Source organism: Balaenoptera physalus (assembly GCF_965194825.1).
Source record: "Balaenoptera physalus genome assembly, chromosome: X".
Classification (NCBI taxonomy): domain Eukaryota; kingdom Metazoa; phylum Chordata; class Mammalia; order Artiodactyla; family Balaenopteridae; genus Balaenoptera; species Balaenoptera physalus.
The window spans coordinates 36,377,308-36,392,798 of record NC_138903.1 but is presented as its reverse complement, the minus strand read 5'-3'; the positions used below and the strand labels follow the sequence as shown (position 1 = coordinate 36,392,798).

At 47.0% G+C, this 15,491-nt stretch overlaps 1 protein-coding gene across 8 annotated transcripts in view; it reads right to left on the bottom strand.

Annotated features, from left to right (window-relative positions):
• Positions 1-15,491, bottom strand: part of LOC309652579 (uncharacterized protein) — a 118,471-nt gene that overhangs the window by 92,877 nt on the left and 10,103 nt on the right. The window contains exons 3-4 of one of the 8 annotated variants that reach the window (XM_082446662.1): positions 12,675-12,789; positions 3,362-12,555 (exon numbers count right to left, since the gene is read on the bottom strand). The exons of 5 other annotated variants lie outside the window; for them this stretch is intronic. In XM_082446662.1, the coding sequence (XP_082302788.1) occupies positions 12,699-12,789 (91 nt within the window). In that variant the 3' untranslated portion in view covers positions 3,362-12,555; positions 12,675-12,698. 2 more of the 8 variants (XM_082446661.1, XM_082446659.1) reach the window with 2 other exon arrangements.

The following is a 15,491-nucleotide window of genomic DNA, read 5'->3' as shown; positions in this document are numbered from 1 at the left end:
AAATTCTCAGTGTAGATTACTTTTGTAAAGCAGGAAGTGAAAGCTGGACCAAAAAAAAAAGTCTTTATGTGTATATATATATTTCCTTAGATGTATGTTGGTTATTTTTTTCTCCTGACTTCCTCTCACCAGACAACAACATACGTTTATTTCTCTGTAGTATCTCCTCCTTGATCTCATAATGAATTTCAGAGTAACGCTTGAAGTACTGCTTCAAAAATTATATTTTGTTTCCTAAAGTCCCTTACCGCTCTCAGAAAAAGAAATATGTACAAACTCTACTGCTTTATGATGTTTGAAATCATTTATACATGTCATCATCATCAATAACAAATGTTTATAAAGTACCTACTATGTGCCTGGGGCTGGGGAATAGAAAAACCAAGAGGTTCCTGCCAGCAAGGGGTTATACTCTCTCTATTCATGGAAATATGACATACAGTCAAGAATATAAAGGTAGGGACTTCCCTGGAGGTCCAGTGGTTAAGACTCCACGCTTCCACTACAGGGGGCACAGGTTCGATCCCTGGTCGGGGAACTAACATCTTGCATGCTGCCTGGCAAGGCAAAAAAAAAAAAAAAAGAATATAAAGGCAAATAGGTAGGTAGGTAGGTAGGTAATTGTGGCCAAAACTACAGGTTGCTTATCCAAGGGTCCATTCTCTCCTTCTATGCCCTCAAGGTCACTGCATCTTCCTCGATGGCCAAGCCCAAATTTTGTTCTGGTGTTCATCCCGCAGTGTGGTCAGGGAAGGGGACCCCCTCACATTCCTAGGGGGTGAGTTATGCTCGATCCAAGCCAACCATGATGACCTCATATTCTTTACCAAAGATTGGTGGAGCACGGCCTTGTGACCCAGTCCTAGACAATGAGACTGGAAGTAAAATGCACTACCCACAGAAAAGGAGGTGTCAGTTTCTTTAAACTGAACCTGTGATGTCTGGAATTGCTTTAGTCGTCTTTACACCATGAGGATCGTCACCTCCAACAAGCCGAGGGTAGTGGAGCAGAGAGATGCTACCCCCGCCCCCAGCCCACCCCCCGAAGTGAACCTGCCTCAGGAGTTCTCTTGTGAGACACAGTCCCATTTTGTGAAGCCACTCTTAGCTGGGTCTTCCGTTCGTCGCAGCTGAAGGCACCCTGTCCGAAGCAATGGCCACGTATGCTGGTCGCTTCACATACGTTAGCTCACTGCTGTCCATCTGCCTGCGAGGAAGACATTATCAAGCCCATTTTAGGGATGAAGCAATGGAGTCTGAGAGGTTAATACCACATCCAACGTCACACTGGTGGAGCCCTATTTTACGCACAATCAGTGCTCCATAAAGGTTCGATGGCGGGAGGATCCATGGCCCAGCATGGGGTGCAGCTGAGTGGCTGAAGGGCACAGCCACTTGGTGGCCGGGAAACACAATCCTCTGTGGGACACACCCTGTCCCAACCTTCAGACAATTCCTAGACCCTCCAGCCTAAGCATCTCCCAATTCAAACCAAACAACAGTTTTCTGGGTTTCACTGAAAAGCCTCTAATCGAAATCCAGGGTGAAGACTATCCTTCTGACCTGGAAGTCCTTCCTAAGATCTGACCTCAGACTCCCCCGTGGGAGAGCACAAGACAGCCCTGCCCTCTTCCTTCTCTTTAGCAGGAAGGAGAAACTGTGGCCCTGGATTCAGCACCCCGCCCTCCAGGCAGAGCCGTGACTGTGAAAAGAAATCTCTTTGGAGACAAAGACTGCCGGCCCCCTGCGGCTGTCAGCACCGAAAGTCCGAGAGCTCCGTTTCCAGCGTCCTTCACGCTCCTTAGCCAAATGGAAAGCCCGCACAGCAAAGCGATGCTTATGCTTTCCTTTCTTTTGTTCAGCGTCCATTACAGGACGGCGATGACTGCTCAGCGGGCACATTTCTCTCTGGCTCGCCACCCAGCTCCGAAGCTGGGACTCGAGGGCTGTCCTTCACCCGGCGCCACACCGCAGCCCATCCCAGCCAGCTTCCCGAGGGCGGTGTTCTAGGCGAGGAAAATTGCTCCCGAGATGGCTTAAGGCCCCTGGGGAAATGACAAGGAGAAATTAATCTTCCATTGCTAATCTTCCTACACGGCTGGATCAGAACTGTTGCCTGCAGGAGATCGTCGCCTGGCTCCCGCGGGGCCCCGGATCCGTCCACACTGCCGATGGGCAGAGGGCAAGGCAGAGGAGGTCAGAAGGAGGCCCGGGGTGTGGTTGTCACACACCTTGCCCTGTGTCCCCGTGCCAGAATTCTCCACCAGTTTGAACCCAATCACTGATATGTGACCTTGATTGTCTGCCTACACTTAACCCTCCAGGTGCACAGGATCTGGACCCCGTTCCAGCCTCCACTTAGGTGCGCTCCGTCTGGGCTTCAGCAGCCCACCCCCTTCACACCCCAAGGCCTGGACCTGGGCCAGGCCCTTTGCCTGGAGTCCTTATTTGTCACAGGTGTAATGACTTTCACGTCCTTGTCCCTGGCAGACCATGAGGACAGGTGCCTTATCTGTCTAATTTGCCACTGCACCTCCAGCACCTAACTCGGCGCCTGGTATGTACTGAATACTCATAAATAGGTGTTGGGTGAAGGAAACTGTTCCTGGAGCTTAGAATGTGCAAAGCACTGCCTTGGGCACTGTGAATGAACACATAACTTTCATCATCATCATCATCATCACGGCTAATTCACTTAACTTGCACCAATGACCCCAAGGATTAGGTACAATTATTCTCTCCATTTTACGGAGGAAGAAACTGAGGCACACACAGGTTAAGTATCTTGCTCGATGCAGGTCATCCATTCCAGAACATATGTTCGTGGACCCCTATGCTATCATGCCTCCTGAACCATAGGCCCTCTTGGGAGGCTCCAGACGCCTCCAACTAGACTGTGCCCCGTTTTAGGACAGGACAGGCCTTCCATCTCCTTGGTATTTTCCCCTAGCCCGGAGCAATCCAGGCTCTCAGTTAGTACCAGTGAACAACTGTACACGATTCAGTCAAAAGAAATCACAAGCCTAGTTTTCACGGGCTTGCTTTCTAAGACAAAATGAGAGAGAAAGTAAAGAAGAAATGTAAATTACAGGGGAATCAGGAAATTGTCCCCCTAATTGGATAGATTCTTATCCTTTTGCTTCAGAGCTTGCTCTCTCTGTAAATCTGAAGTGAGAAAGAAGGAAACAGAGGCTGGAAGGTGAGTGACGCAGGTCAGAGACTTGCCTGTGGTCTCCGAGGCCACCTGCATTCCTCAACCTTTAAGTCTGAGAATTCCCAAGAGGGGCCTTGTCCATCCCGCTTGGGAGAAGCCGTGGAATTTGGAGAGGGGCAAGAACAGGACTGGGAGCTGGCAGAGCAGCTTGACTCACTGGCTCCACGACTTGAAAATCTAGGTTGCAGCCACCATTGACCTTGGCACCCTGAGCAACTGTTATCAGTTAGGTCTGCATTAGGGTGCAAGTAACCAAGCACTCCGTGAACGGCATCCTCAACAAACCCGCGGGTTATTTTCCTTACAAAAGAAGAAGTCTAGAATTAGCTGCCTATAGATGTGAGTTCAGTGACTTAATACATAAGGGACATCAGCGTTTCTGTTATCCTCTTGGCCTTTCCTTCTGGTCTCAAGACAGCTGCGGCAGCTCTAAAAGCGTGTTCATGGTCAAGGCAGGAAGGTGGGGGAGGTATTCCAGCACCAAAAATATCTGTTCCTTTTATAAAGAAGTGAAAGCTTTCCAAGAAAGTTTCCAAAATACTTTGGCTTATGAGCCAATACCTGGCAGTGGGTCACGTGGCCACCTATAATTGTGATGGGAGCCGGGAGAGGGAGCTTTCAGCCCTTTCACCTTACATATCGGGGAAGGGGGTCGGGAATGGAGAGTTGGCTGAGGTTCCCCCCAAAGCAGAGCCTGAGATGAGAATTTGGGTGCAGGTCGCTTATTTGGAAGGTGACCCCGGGAAGCATGGTGAGGGAGTGGGGAGGTGAGATAAAGAGGAGAGCCCATTCAGGGGGTGTTGATGAGTAAGTTACCACTGAGGGCGGCTGCTCCACCCCACCCGGGACCCCCTGAGAGGCCACGTGGGGCACACATCAGAACACACCCCCCATTCCAAACACCCAGCTTGGGGTAGCAGGGTTGAGAATTTCCCCAGGACGCTGACTCCGTGGCATTTCCAGGTTGCATGCTTCCAGCAAGATCCCTGATGCCAAAGAAAGTCCATAGGCTGAGAAGAAAAGAGAGACGAGCCCTGCAGGCTTTCTAGAAACAGCTCAGCGCAGCTGCAGGTGAACTCAGAGGCGGGCTGAGGGGATGCGGAGATGGGCATCAATAGGGTCGGCTCCAGCCACCGACACTTACTGCCAGAGTGACTCATTGGTATCCCCTGCTGTCCCTCCTTGACTGCACACCTCAGGGCCCAGGGCTTGGTGACCGTGCCAGGGGCCCTCCCTTCAGCCCTCTCCCTGCTGGGTCCTTCTCTATATCCATCCTCTCCCCTCTACCACCTACCCTCAGATTGGCCCTTTGGTACTCCAGAAAGAGTGTGATGAACTTACACCAATATTGTAACAATATCTCAATAACAACAGTGTATATAAGGCTCCTTAGAGTTCACCATGAACCCTTACACGCATTATATTGTTTAAAACTCACAACGTTACCTAGCAAGGAATCTGAGACTCAGAGAAGTTAAGAAATTTGCCCAGGGATACTCAGCTAATACACTGACCAAACTGGGTACCTTCTAAATGCTAATACTCCAAATATCAAGCTATTCCTACCTTCCCACAATGCCTTCCGTTTTCCTGTCAAGAGTAGGTGCTCAATAAATATTTGTGTTGAATGGACTTTTGCACCAAAAAAATAATTGCTAATTGTGGGAACTGTAGACATCAGAGTCTGTTCGGAAACGTGTTCCAGAATAAAATCCAAACTACTAATCCTAGCCAACATGGCCTCACATGGTCTGGTAGTTACCCGCCTTTCCTTTCATCTCATCTCTCTCCTCCTGTCTACCTGCCCTCACTTCCACAGGTCACATCCTTCACTAATTACACTCCTGTACCTTGAATAGGCCATGTTCTTTCCTGCCTCTGAGCCTCTGTTTTCGCTGTTCCCTCTGCCTAAAATACTCTTCCCCTGGTTCTATCATTGCTGACTCTGACTCACCCTGAAGCTCTCAGGTTAAATGCTGCCTCTGTTGTCAAGATAGGAGTTCTCCTGAAAAACCCATTCTTTTCTCCCTTGATAACAAAAAAAAACTTCCAATTTTTCACTGAACCCATGGTTTGACAGAATAAGGTCTACATTTCCCAGTTAGATGTGGCCATGTGACAAAGTTCTGGCCAATAAGGGGTAAAATGAAACGGTGGATACAATTTACAGTAAATGTCCTTAATGTGGAGTCTGCCCTCAGAAGAGTAGCTGCCTCTTCCCTGCCGGCTGGAATGGGCACCAGAAGGCTGGGGCTCAAGCAGAGGAGACCAGGGATGGTTGGAAGCTACACGGAGAAGCCTCACATCCAACGTGGTGCCGGAGCCACAGGGCAGCTACGGCCCAGGAGGCCTGGAGGCCAACAGTGTTCTCCAGCATGAGGAAACAGAGCTGTATAAATGTTTCCATCCCCAAGATGGGCACAGACATGGCTGTGAGGCTGGAACACCAAGAGGCCTCTGGGTAGCGGTGAGGGAACTAGAGTGGACTTAATGAACCAGAGATGGTGGCAGCTCTAAAAAGATCAGCAGCCAATGCATGGAGAAGAGAGGGTGTAGCAGACCGTATTTTGAGAGTGTCCTCTACAACATTTATGAATTCACATGCTCTTCTAGTATGTGCCATTTCCCCCCTCAAGAGGTGGAGTCTTCCTCTCCACCTCTTGAAGTTCAGCGGGCTTTTGTGACCACCTTGACAAACGGAATGTGATGAAGTGATACCCCACGATTTTTAAGGACTAGGTCATGAAAGGCAAATTGGCACACCCCTCCCCTCTCTCTTCATTTACCCTTAGAACCCAGCTGCCATGCTGTGAGGAAACCCAGACCACAGGCAGAGGCCATGTGTAGGTGTTCCATCTGACAGCCCCAGATGAGGTCCCAGATGACACCAAGCAGCCACTGTCTGAGGGGGCCTTGGAGAGATTCCAACCCCCAGCCTTCGAGCTACCCCAGCTGACACCAAATATCTGCGAAGCCCTGCTCAAATTGCAGATTTTACAGGAAAAATAAATATTGTGTTTGTTGTAAGTTTTGGAGTGGTTTCGTATGCAGCTGGAGATGAATAACACAATTGGGCAGAAGTCAACGAGTACCAGTGGTGGCCTGTGGGCCCCTTCCTCAGGCCGGGACCAGGGGTCAGCCCTTGATTACCCCTGGGAGAAGGGAAGGAGGACGTGAGGATGAGGGAGTGCCGCATTTACCCGGAGAGGGGCTACCTTTAAACAGGAAGTGCCGAGCTGGGTTGAATTGGCACACTGACAGTATTCACCAACAGTGGAAACAAGAGCTCAAGAGCGAAGGTAATTCTAGTTAATGCTGGCACTTGGGCTTCCCTGGTGGCGCAGTGGTTAAGTATCCGCCTGCATTGACAGGGGAAACGGGTTCCATCCCTGGTCCGGGAAGATCCCACATGCCGTGAAGCAACTAAGCCCGTGAGCCACAACTACTGAGCCTGCACTCTAGAGCCCACGAGCCACAACTACTGAGCCCAAGCGCCTAGAGCCCGTGCTCCGCAACAAGAGAAGCCACTGCAATGAGAGGCCCGCGCACCGCAACGAAGAGTAACCCCTGCTCGCCGCAACTACAGAAAGCCTGCGCACAGCAACTAAGACCCAACGCAGCCAAAAATAAATAAATAAATAATTTTTTAAAAATACATAAATAAAAAGTTCTGGCATTTTATTACCAATAAAGCAGAATTCCTTCACCCTGCCCTGCCCTGCCCTGCCCTCCACTCCTCTCCCACCCTTACCCTCCCCACACTAGTATGGATGCTTGTTTTTAAAAACTCATGTTAATAAAAATTTAGAGGATGCAAAAAAAAAAAAAAAAAGAAAAGAAAAAAGAAAAAGGAAAATAAAGAGCATTAGTGTGTGCACACCAGACTTTGTGACCAAGCAAAAATTCCTACCCACTTTACAATTTGGGGCTGGATGCTTCCAACCACAACTCTGATTCTAGCCCCCGAGCAGACATTAAATTCACACATACAAAGACTCAGTCTGCACTGTCCCTTCCAGCAGGCAATCGTGAATCAGCGGTATCAAGTCATGGTTCCTGGAACCAAGTGGATCTCTGCTAAGTTCATTCCTCTACCATCCCAGCCCACCTGAGGCTTCTGGCAACGGGAGAGATGGGGAAAGATTTGTGCTGGGTGGAGAGCCCCATCCCAGCTCCATTCTTGGTGGAGGTAGGGAGCACTCATGGCCAAGCTGCAGCCCCACCTGTTTGCAGCCCCTCTTCTTGGCCTCTGCACGGAGGGCCACATGCTGGCCCAGTGGTTTTGTGGACAATCCAGGCAGAAGGCCGCGGGATGGGCCAGATGTGCCTCCAGGCATCCCCCACCTTCCAATGACGAGACAGACGTTTTATGACTCAATAGTTTGGGGAAGGCAATCTTGCTGCAAGTACGCCTATGGTAATATCTACAACTTAAGTTTTTACAAAATATATCTTTTTTACTTTGAGATACCTGAAACAGCTCCCTGTCCCCCAACATGCCTTTGGAACTCTTTGGCTTCCTCTGTGTACTAGCTGAGCAGCGCCGTATTTTTTCTTCCTCCCACAAACTAGGTGCATATTCTCCGGAATAACACATGGTTGCCATTAACGCTCGTGATGTTTGGGGTCTGGTGTAAACCCTCATTTTATCCATTGAACTATTTCTTTTTTCCAAAATAGTGAAAAGAAGTACAAAACACAAAAGCAATTACATGACTTAACTTTCCATCTCTGTCAAGCTGTGATTAAAAGTGGAAAATAATACTAGCACTTAGGTTTCTTTCTGGAAAGGCAAGAAGAAAAGGCAATTTGTTGTGATGGTTGTTTTTTAAATGCCATAAACTAGCAGTGAAGAGAAGTGGAGAGAATGATGGGAGTGCCTGAGAGCACAGGAGCTAAAACGAAAGGCCTTTTCGTGAGGGACGAGGGTTTGGTGAGCACCCAGGTCCTAGAGCAATGGGAGATGTTCCCCATCGTGTAGCTTGGGATTGTCGTTTAGCCTCTGATGGCTCATTCTGCGCTGGTAGAGTCCAAGAGAGATTCACTGTGATCTCGTGATTTATAATAAGAAATACAGATTTGGTCTGGTCCCTTTCTGGCACAGAGCTCCTAAAACCCTTGGAATTTCTTAAGTGCTGAGAGTGATAAAAGGTGTCTTTTGTTATGTTAATGAGATGATTTTTGGACACCTCGTTAAGGATGGGAGCTGGTCACCAGAGGAACCAACCCTGTGATTAGCAGGTTGGAACTTTCACTCCCACCCCCTGATCTCCTGGGAGGGAAGAGGGGCTGGAGGTTGAATCAGTCGTTGATGGCCAATGATTTAATCAATCGTGCCTGTGTAATGAAGCCTCCATAAACACCCAAAAAGACAGGGTTTCGAGAGCTTCCAGGTTGGTGAACACGTGGAGACATGGGGGGAGTGGTGAGCCCAGAGAGGGCATGGAAGCTCTGTGCCCTTTCCCCACAACTTGCCCTATGCCTCTCTTCCACCTGCCTGTTCCTGAGTTATATCCTTTTATCATAAACCAGTGATCTAGTGAGTAAAATGTTTCTCTGAGTCCTGTGAGCTGCTCTAGCAAATTAATCGAACCCAAGAAGGAGGTCGTGGGAACCTCTGATTTATAGCCAGTAGGTCAGAGGCACAGGTGACAACCTGGACTTGCGATCGGCATCTGAGGCGGAGGGCAGTCTTGTGGGACTGAGCTCTTAACCTGTGGGATCTGACGCTGTCTCCAGGTAGATGGTGTTAGAATTGAGTTGAACTGTAGGACACCCAGCTGGTGTCCCAGGCACTGCTTGTTGTTGGAGCAGGTGGGGGGGGGGGGACCCCTCTCCCTCCATGCATTGGAATTGGAATCTGGACACTTTCACTCACCAATAGTTTATACCAATGAGGAGGACGAACTGGCTCCTGGTTCACCAGCCAAGCCTGTATGATCTCCCCTGGATTCCCTGAAGATTTTTTAAAACAAGCTTGGAGAGGTCCTCCCACGGCCATTTAGCTCTACTCTACCTACTTTCATCTGTCCTGATTTGGATCTGTTGCCCTGGCCACAGTTTAGGCCTTCTGAGGTCTCCCACATGCCCATGATCCTTGGCAAGGTGGTAAAGGAACATCCTGGTAAAAGTAAAGAGGCTTATATAATTCTGTATCACACAGGACTGCATTCAGCTGCCCATAAGAGAAACTCAACAACTGTGGTTGTTGGCTTAATGGTAAAGGCACTGATTTATCTCAGGCAGTAAGAAGTTGGAGTAATAGAGTCCAGGTCTGGAAGGATGGCCCACGAAGGCCAAGAAGAAGCCTGTCTGTCTCCCTCTCCTCGGAACGTGGCAATGACGGGTGCATCTCCAGCCCCAGCCCCTCACTCCAGCCAAAGGAGAAAGCAGTGGAAGAGGCAATGATAGCTGACTTCTGACTGTGTCCCACTGGCTGGAATGGAGTCACACGGCCACCTCTCTTGCACAGATGTCTGGGAAAGCGTGTTATTGAATGTAGAGCCTTGCTCTAAAGGACGGTCAGCAAGAGGAGAGTTGAAATGGGTGTTTAGGGACCCAACAACCTACCATACTTGCCCTGGTCTCTTTTGGACTGATGGTTTCTTTCTGTCTTTCTTTTTTAAATGAGATGTAATTGACATATAACAGTATATTAGTTTCAGGTACACAACATAATGATTCCATATTTGTATATATTGCGAAATGATCAGTACAATGTAAGTCTAGTTAACATTCATTACCATACATAGTTACACAACTTTTTTTTGTGATGAAAACTTTTAAGATCTTTTCTCTTAGCAACTTTCAAATACTGCAATGCACTATTATTAACTATTATTAATGTAGAGCATAGTCACCATGCTGTACATTACATTCCTATGACTTACTTATTTTATAGCTGGAAGTTTGTACCTTTTGAGCCCCTTCACCCATTTCACCCACACCCCCATCCCCTGCCTCTGGCAACCACCAATCTGTTCTCTATGAATTTTGCTTGGTTTTGTTTTGTTTTTTAGATTCCACATATAAGTGAGATCATACAGTATTTGTCTTTCTCTGTCTGACTTATCTTACTTAGCACAATGCCCTCAAGGTCCATTCATGTTGTCACAAATGGCAAGATTTCCTTCTTTTTTTTAATAGCTGAATAATATTCATATATATATATGCCGCACCTTCTTGAATGATGGTGTAGTTTCTGTCTACACTTTGCTTCAGCCAACAGGCTGGACCATGTGCAATTCAGAAATAGATCCTAACCAAACTCCTCAGGGTGTTTCTTAAGTCTTATTTTACTACTGACATAGGGTTAAAAAACAAAAAGGTCGTGTTCGTTTTGTTGTTTGAGGGGCAGTAGTAGGAGGGAAGTATCCTATCAAATATAGAGGGGCTGAGAAACACTTATACAGAATCTCCACACCTCTGCCAATCTCAATTCTCATAGTAAGACTATTCAGCATCCAAAGAATTGCTGAGCTAATTAACCTGTAGAGTAGTAAAAACTGCTTTCCGTGATAAGACATAGAAATCCCCATGGAAACTGGCTTACATACTAATTGGGGAATGTACTGGTTCACATAACCTTAAAGTCCAGAGTTAGATCTGGCTTCAGGAAAGCCCTGACCCAGCAGCATCATGATATCTCCAGTGGCCTAGTACCCCCTCCCCCATTTCACTGTTCTACCTTCCAAGGCACAGGTTTCTTCCTTAGGTTTGCTCCCCAAGGCAGACACTATTGATGCCCCATTCCTTACACCCTTGGCCTGCCTGAGTTCGCAGGCAGCTATGTGAGACAATTCACTGTACTCTGACAACTTCCTTCCTCCAGCATCCACATATCTTTGATGCTCTGCCTGGATACCTTCTCCTGCAACAGGGGAGCTGATGCTACTGCAGGCTGGGAATTGATACTGCGGAGACACCGCCTTTCTCTGCAGCTACATATGTGGCTTGCGTTATATTTCTATTGGACAGTGTTGCTATAGATTCTGTGCAAAGTACAGCCTGTGCACCAAATCTGGCCCACTACCTGTTTTTATAAATAAAGTTTTATTGGAACCCAGCCACACCCATTTGCTTATATATCGTCTGTGGTTGCTTTGGCTGCAAGGGCAGAGTTGAGGAGTCACAACAGAAACTGTCTGGCCTGCAAAGCCTGAAATTTTTCTTCTCTGGCCTGTTACAGAAAAAGTTTGCCGATCCCTGATAGAGAATATTGACCCTAAGGATATTTCTAGGCTGCAAAAATATTACTGGCTTTCAGGAAAGAAGAAAGGTTTGGTTATTTTTGGAATATATGAAAAATACATATTTAATAGGTGTGTGTGCACATCACGTGTGACTGGTGTGTATGTGTGTGTATTTTGGGGTGGAAAAGGGAAGACGGAAGCCATGTGGAAATTAATGCAGACAGCAATGTGGACACTTCAGCAGAACACTGAAGTCCCTGCTTCCAAGTGATGATTGACCTGACGTAAATTTTGACTAAAATGAAAAGCGTTTCTAACACACTCTAACAACTTGCCAGAGAAGTATAAAAAAAAATTCTTATTAGGCTCAGGGTGGCAAAGTAACTTGCTCAAAGTCACACAGCTTGTGGTCTTCGATCTTCTTTTAAAGGAAACTATCTTAAACCTCCCCTTCCCCCCCAGAAAAAGGTTACCAAATAAAGTAAAGGTGACAGAATATAGCTATTATTTCGGTCTGCCCAGAACACATTCTCATACCCCTTCTTCTGATACCACCCCTACCACCTCTGATGAATCACTCTAGCCCTAGGCATCTGGTATGTGGCCGTAATAACATCCCTGCCTACTCCCCCAGGAATGAACACATAAACTAGGCTAGAGCTACTCTACTTCCTCCTGGACAGAGCAGTTGGCTCAAGAGGTAGGCATGTGACCCAAGCCTGGCCAATTGGAGACCTTTCCCAGAATTTTCTAAAGAGTGGTAGCTGTAAGAGTGTAATCCTGGGCTCTTTATTCCACTTACAATCGCTATGGAACAAATTATGTCAAAGCATAGTGGCATAAAAGAACCATTTATCATGCTCACAGATTCTGTGGATCAGGAATTTTGACAGGGCACCATGGGGAGAACTTGTTCCTGTTCCCCAATATCTGGGGCCTCAACAGGAAGGACTCAATGGCTGGGGGCCAGAGTCATGTGGAGTCATCTTCACTCACATGTGGTGGCTGATGCTGGCTGTTAGATGGGACTTCAGCTGGGGCTCTTGGCCAGAACACTTTCATGTGGCTTCTCCATGTAGTTTGGGCTTCCTGACAGCATGGCAGCCTCAGACTTCTGCCATGGCAGCTCAGGACTCCAAAGGCAATGTTCTAGCAAACAAGGCAGAAGCTGTATCGTCTTTTATAACCTAGCCTAGAAGTCACATAGTGTCACTTCCACTGTAGTCACAAGCCAACCCATATTCAAAGGCAGAAAACACAGACCCTACCTCTCAATGGGAGGAATGTCAAAGTCACACTGTAAGATGAGCAGCTGGGATGGGAGATATTGTTGTCGTCACTTTTGGAAAATATAATCTGTCATTCTCTTGGTAGTCATTTTCTCTGCAAAAACAAGGCCAAGTGCCTCAGTGAGGGACCATGGAAAGAGGATCTGGCAGGTGAGGCCCTGGTTCCTAGAATCACTCTGTAGATTTTAGAAACTACCCCAGTCATCTGACCCCAAAGATTTCCTTTTTGCTTAAAAAAACTTTAAATGGGTCTCTAACACTTGCAACCATGAGTCTGGCTGATAAAATAAGTAATTATTGATTTTGAAACTGAGAGAAGATTTCATTCATTCACCAAATATACATAAATATGTACACATGGTAATCTGCTAAGTACTGTGGGGGAAGACAACACCATGAGTAAGACACAGCCCTGAGTCACCCACAAGGGGTTTACAGGCTGTATTAGCTCAGGTTGCCATAACAGAATACCACAGACTGGGTGGCTTAAACAAGAGAAATTTATTGTCTCACAGTTCTAGAAGCTGGTAGTCCAAATCAAGGTGTCGGCAGGTTTGGTTTCTTCTGAGGCCTCTCTCCTTGGCTTACAGACGGTCGCCTTCTGGCTGTGTCCTCACATGGCCTTTCCTCTATGTGTCTAAATTTCCTTCTCTTATAAGGACACCAGCCAGTTTGGATTAGGGCTCCCTTAATGGCCTCATTTCAACTTAATCACCTCTTTAAAGGCAATATTTCCCAATGCAGTCACATTCTGAGGGATTGCGGGGTCAGGCTGCAACATATGAATTTTGGGGGCACACAGTTCAGTCCGTAACACAGGCTTTTAGGGATGATAATTGTGAGACTGCAGTATTGTTCAGCCCCCTCCCTCTTGGGCTGTTGTGCGCCCCTGCTCCACTGACCTTGGGCTTGACCCTGTGACTTGCTTTAGTCAATGGAATGTGAGCAGGTATGATGCCAGCAAAGGCTTTAAAGGTGCTTGTGTTGTTTGGCCTGCCTTTTGCTCTCTGGTGATCTGCCATAAAATGAGGATGCTCCAGGAAGCTGCTGGGCCAAGGAGGATGAGGAGACATGTGGAACAGGCCTGGACCCAAGCTACAGAGTACAGCCAAACTCAACTGAGATCATCAGAACCCCAGCCCCCGACCCCTACCCCATGAACAGGAAATAAACATTTTAAGCTGCTGAGTTTGGGTGTGCTTAAAACTTTTGTTACACAGCATGATTGCAGCAATAGCTAACTAATGTGATAAGTAATAAAGTAAATTACTGTGCCATGTAGACAAAAAGCTTTTCCTCTATGCTGAATTTTATTTTACCAAAGATTTCGAATAGACAGAACTCCTTTTTTTTCTAATGGTTAAACAGATGGGGGCTTCCCTGGTGGCGCAGTGGTTGAGAATCCGCCTGCCAATGCAGGGAACACGGGTTCGAGCCCTGGTCTGGGAAGATCCCACATGCCACGGAGCAACTAGGCCCGTGAGCCACAACTACTGAGCCTGCGCGTCTGGAGCCTGTGCTCCGCAACGAGAGGCCGCGATAGTGAGAGGCCCGCGCACCGCGATGAAGAGTGGCCCCCGCTTGCCACAACTAGAGAAAGCCCTAGCACAGAAACGAAGACCCAACATAGCAATCAATCAATCAATTAATCAATCAATAAATAAATCTTAAAAAAAAAACAAAACAGACGAGCCATAAATTATTTTGAAAATCTAACGTACTTGAGATGGAGGAGATTTTTCCAAACACACTGCATATGTTTTTACTTTCAAGAGGATTATTACTATTTCGTTGAGTGTCAGCAAGGCACTAAGTGCTGACCTGGGATTCCAGGAAGCACAGTTCATGCCCAGAAACCTCAATACTGGAGTCACCTAAGGACCATCAGATAGATGAGGTCATAAGCTAAGAATTTCTTAAATATGTGAAAGGATTGTGAGTGATTATGTAATTATGCTGGTGATTAAAAGACCAAGTTGGCATACCTTCAGTCTCAGGTATGGCTCCCTACATATTTCCAAATTGAAATTTCTCAAACCTTGCATGGCCCTGGTATGTCCAGTTTCTTATTTCTAATCCTAGGAATCTGCTCCCAAGGTTGGAGGCTCATCTTACACCTAGTGGGGTCCAAACACTGGAAGCACCATTTATCCATTCTTATTTTCCTGATAACCTGCCAGGATCTAAGATTTATAATCAACTGCATGGGATTTTGAACATTAGTTGAAATTACACTTTATATGGCCTCCGGATCATCTGTTTTATTTCATTTAGGCTCACCCGTTTCCATTGCATCTATAAGCAAAGGTCATGACCTCTTTTGAAAAGGGCTCAACGGAAGGGAAAATAGCAAGTCTACGTGTTGAAGTAAAAGAATTTGGTTCATAAAATAAAACTAAGGCGACAGAAGGCAAAGGGAGTTTCCGCTCTTTGAAAAGGGGCTTTCTCAGCACAAGCTTGGAAAAAAATGTTGATGATTTATGCAAATTAGAGAGGAAATGTGCCCCGAGGGATCTTGGCACAGAAGCTCAAGTCGGAATTCTGGATTCGAGGCTGGCGGTGTCTCTGATTCACTCTGTGACTGGGGCTGAGCCATTGAACCTCTCTGTTTCTAAATACCCTCATCTATAAACGCGGGCTAACAACCCTGTTCTTCCTGCCCCTGAAGGGGAGGCAGTAAAAATGAATGAAATGTCGGGGAATTACTTCTAAGAGCCATCGATTAGAACTACAGCATATGGTCTTAATGAGAGCTTGTTTCTGCCGCAAATTTTTCCCTGCGCCCTATGATCACTC